We start from the raw sequence: 893 nt of genomic DNA, 5'->3' as shown, positions 1-893 counted from the left end.
TCCAACCATTTTGCCCGGCATACTTTGGGGAATAAGTCCAAAACTGCAGGTAAACTGGTGACGTCACGCTTTCATGAGTCTATGGCCCATGTGTAACATTATACAGTGTGTTCCAACGAAATACAAACTTATTTCAACAATGCAGAATTCATCAACAATTTTTCATATCCTTAAGACGTTTGTTTCTACCGCGCCTCCTATGTCTGGAGGGATACTGGGTAATCCCCATCGCCATGGCATCTTTTTAAAAGCATTCTTGTTTTCTTCCATTATCAGATGACGGTTTTCTGTACGGAGCTGAGGCGGACAGGGTCTACTTTATGTACAACGAGGTTCAGAATGCCGCGGCCGGGAACTAAGTCGACTGATGTATCATCAGAAACAGATCAGTACTGAATGATAACTTGCAAACCTACATTCATGAATACATTGTCCTTCGTTGATGGGAACAAGGTGTATCCCCGCTAGCCCTTTGGAATAGCCATTGGCGTGTTGGTCAGTCCTGGCTGTGCCTGCTTAAAGGCAAACCAATAAATAAATAAATAAATGAATACCCTTTGTTGGTGTTTGATTGTATTGATTAAAGGAAAAAATCTTCCAAGCATTCAAGCTTTGCGTTTGTCTTTTATTTTTATTACCTCCATGACCAACAATGTTACGTGTTCAGCAGGTAAGCATGTATTTGCGTCTGTTTCTGTGCGAGTATGCTTGTCAGTGTGTAACTGTATGTCTGTACGTGCACGCGTGCGTGTATGTGTGTCTGTTCCTGTATCTTTGTGTGAGTGCTTGCGTGTGTATGTCTGTGTGTGTGTCAGAGTGTGTGTGTATGCGTGAGTGCGCACCCGAGTGTGCGTGTGTGTTTGTGCTAGCGCGTGCATGTGTGTGTATATTAG

General features: G+C 43.2%; 1 protein-coding gene across 1 annotated transcript in view; it reads left to right on the top strand.

Moving 5' to 3' along the window:
* LOC118427990 overlaps nt 1-359 on the top strand; it is a 6,027-nt gene extending 5,668 nt beyond the window's left edge. The window contains exon 6 of the mRNA XM_035837955.1: nt 277-359. Coding sequence (XP_035693848.1) covers nt 277-359 — 83 coding nt within the window. The remainder of the gene's footprint in view (nt 1-276) is intronic.
* The last annotated feature ends 534 nt before the right edge of the window (nt 360-893 follow it).

The sequence above is a fragment of the Branchiostoma floridae genome, chromosome 12 (assembly GCF_000003815.2).
Source record: "Branchiostoma floridae strain S238N-H82 chromosome 12, Bfl_VNyyK, whole genome shotgun sequence".
Lineage (NCBI taxonomy): Eukaryota > Metazoa > Chordata > Leptocardii > Amphioxiformes > Branchiostomatidae > Branchiostoma > Branchiostoma floridae.
Note: the sequence above shows the minus strand (reverse complement) of the source record. Positions and strands in the feature narration are given on the sequence as shown.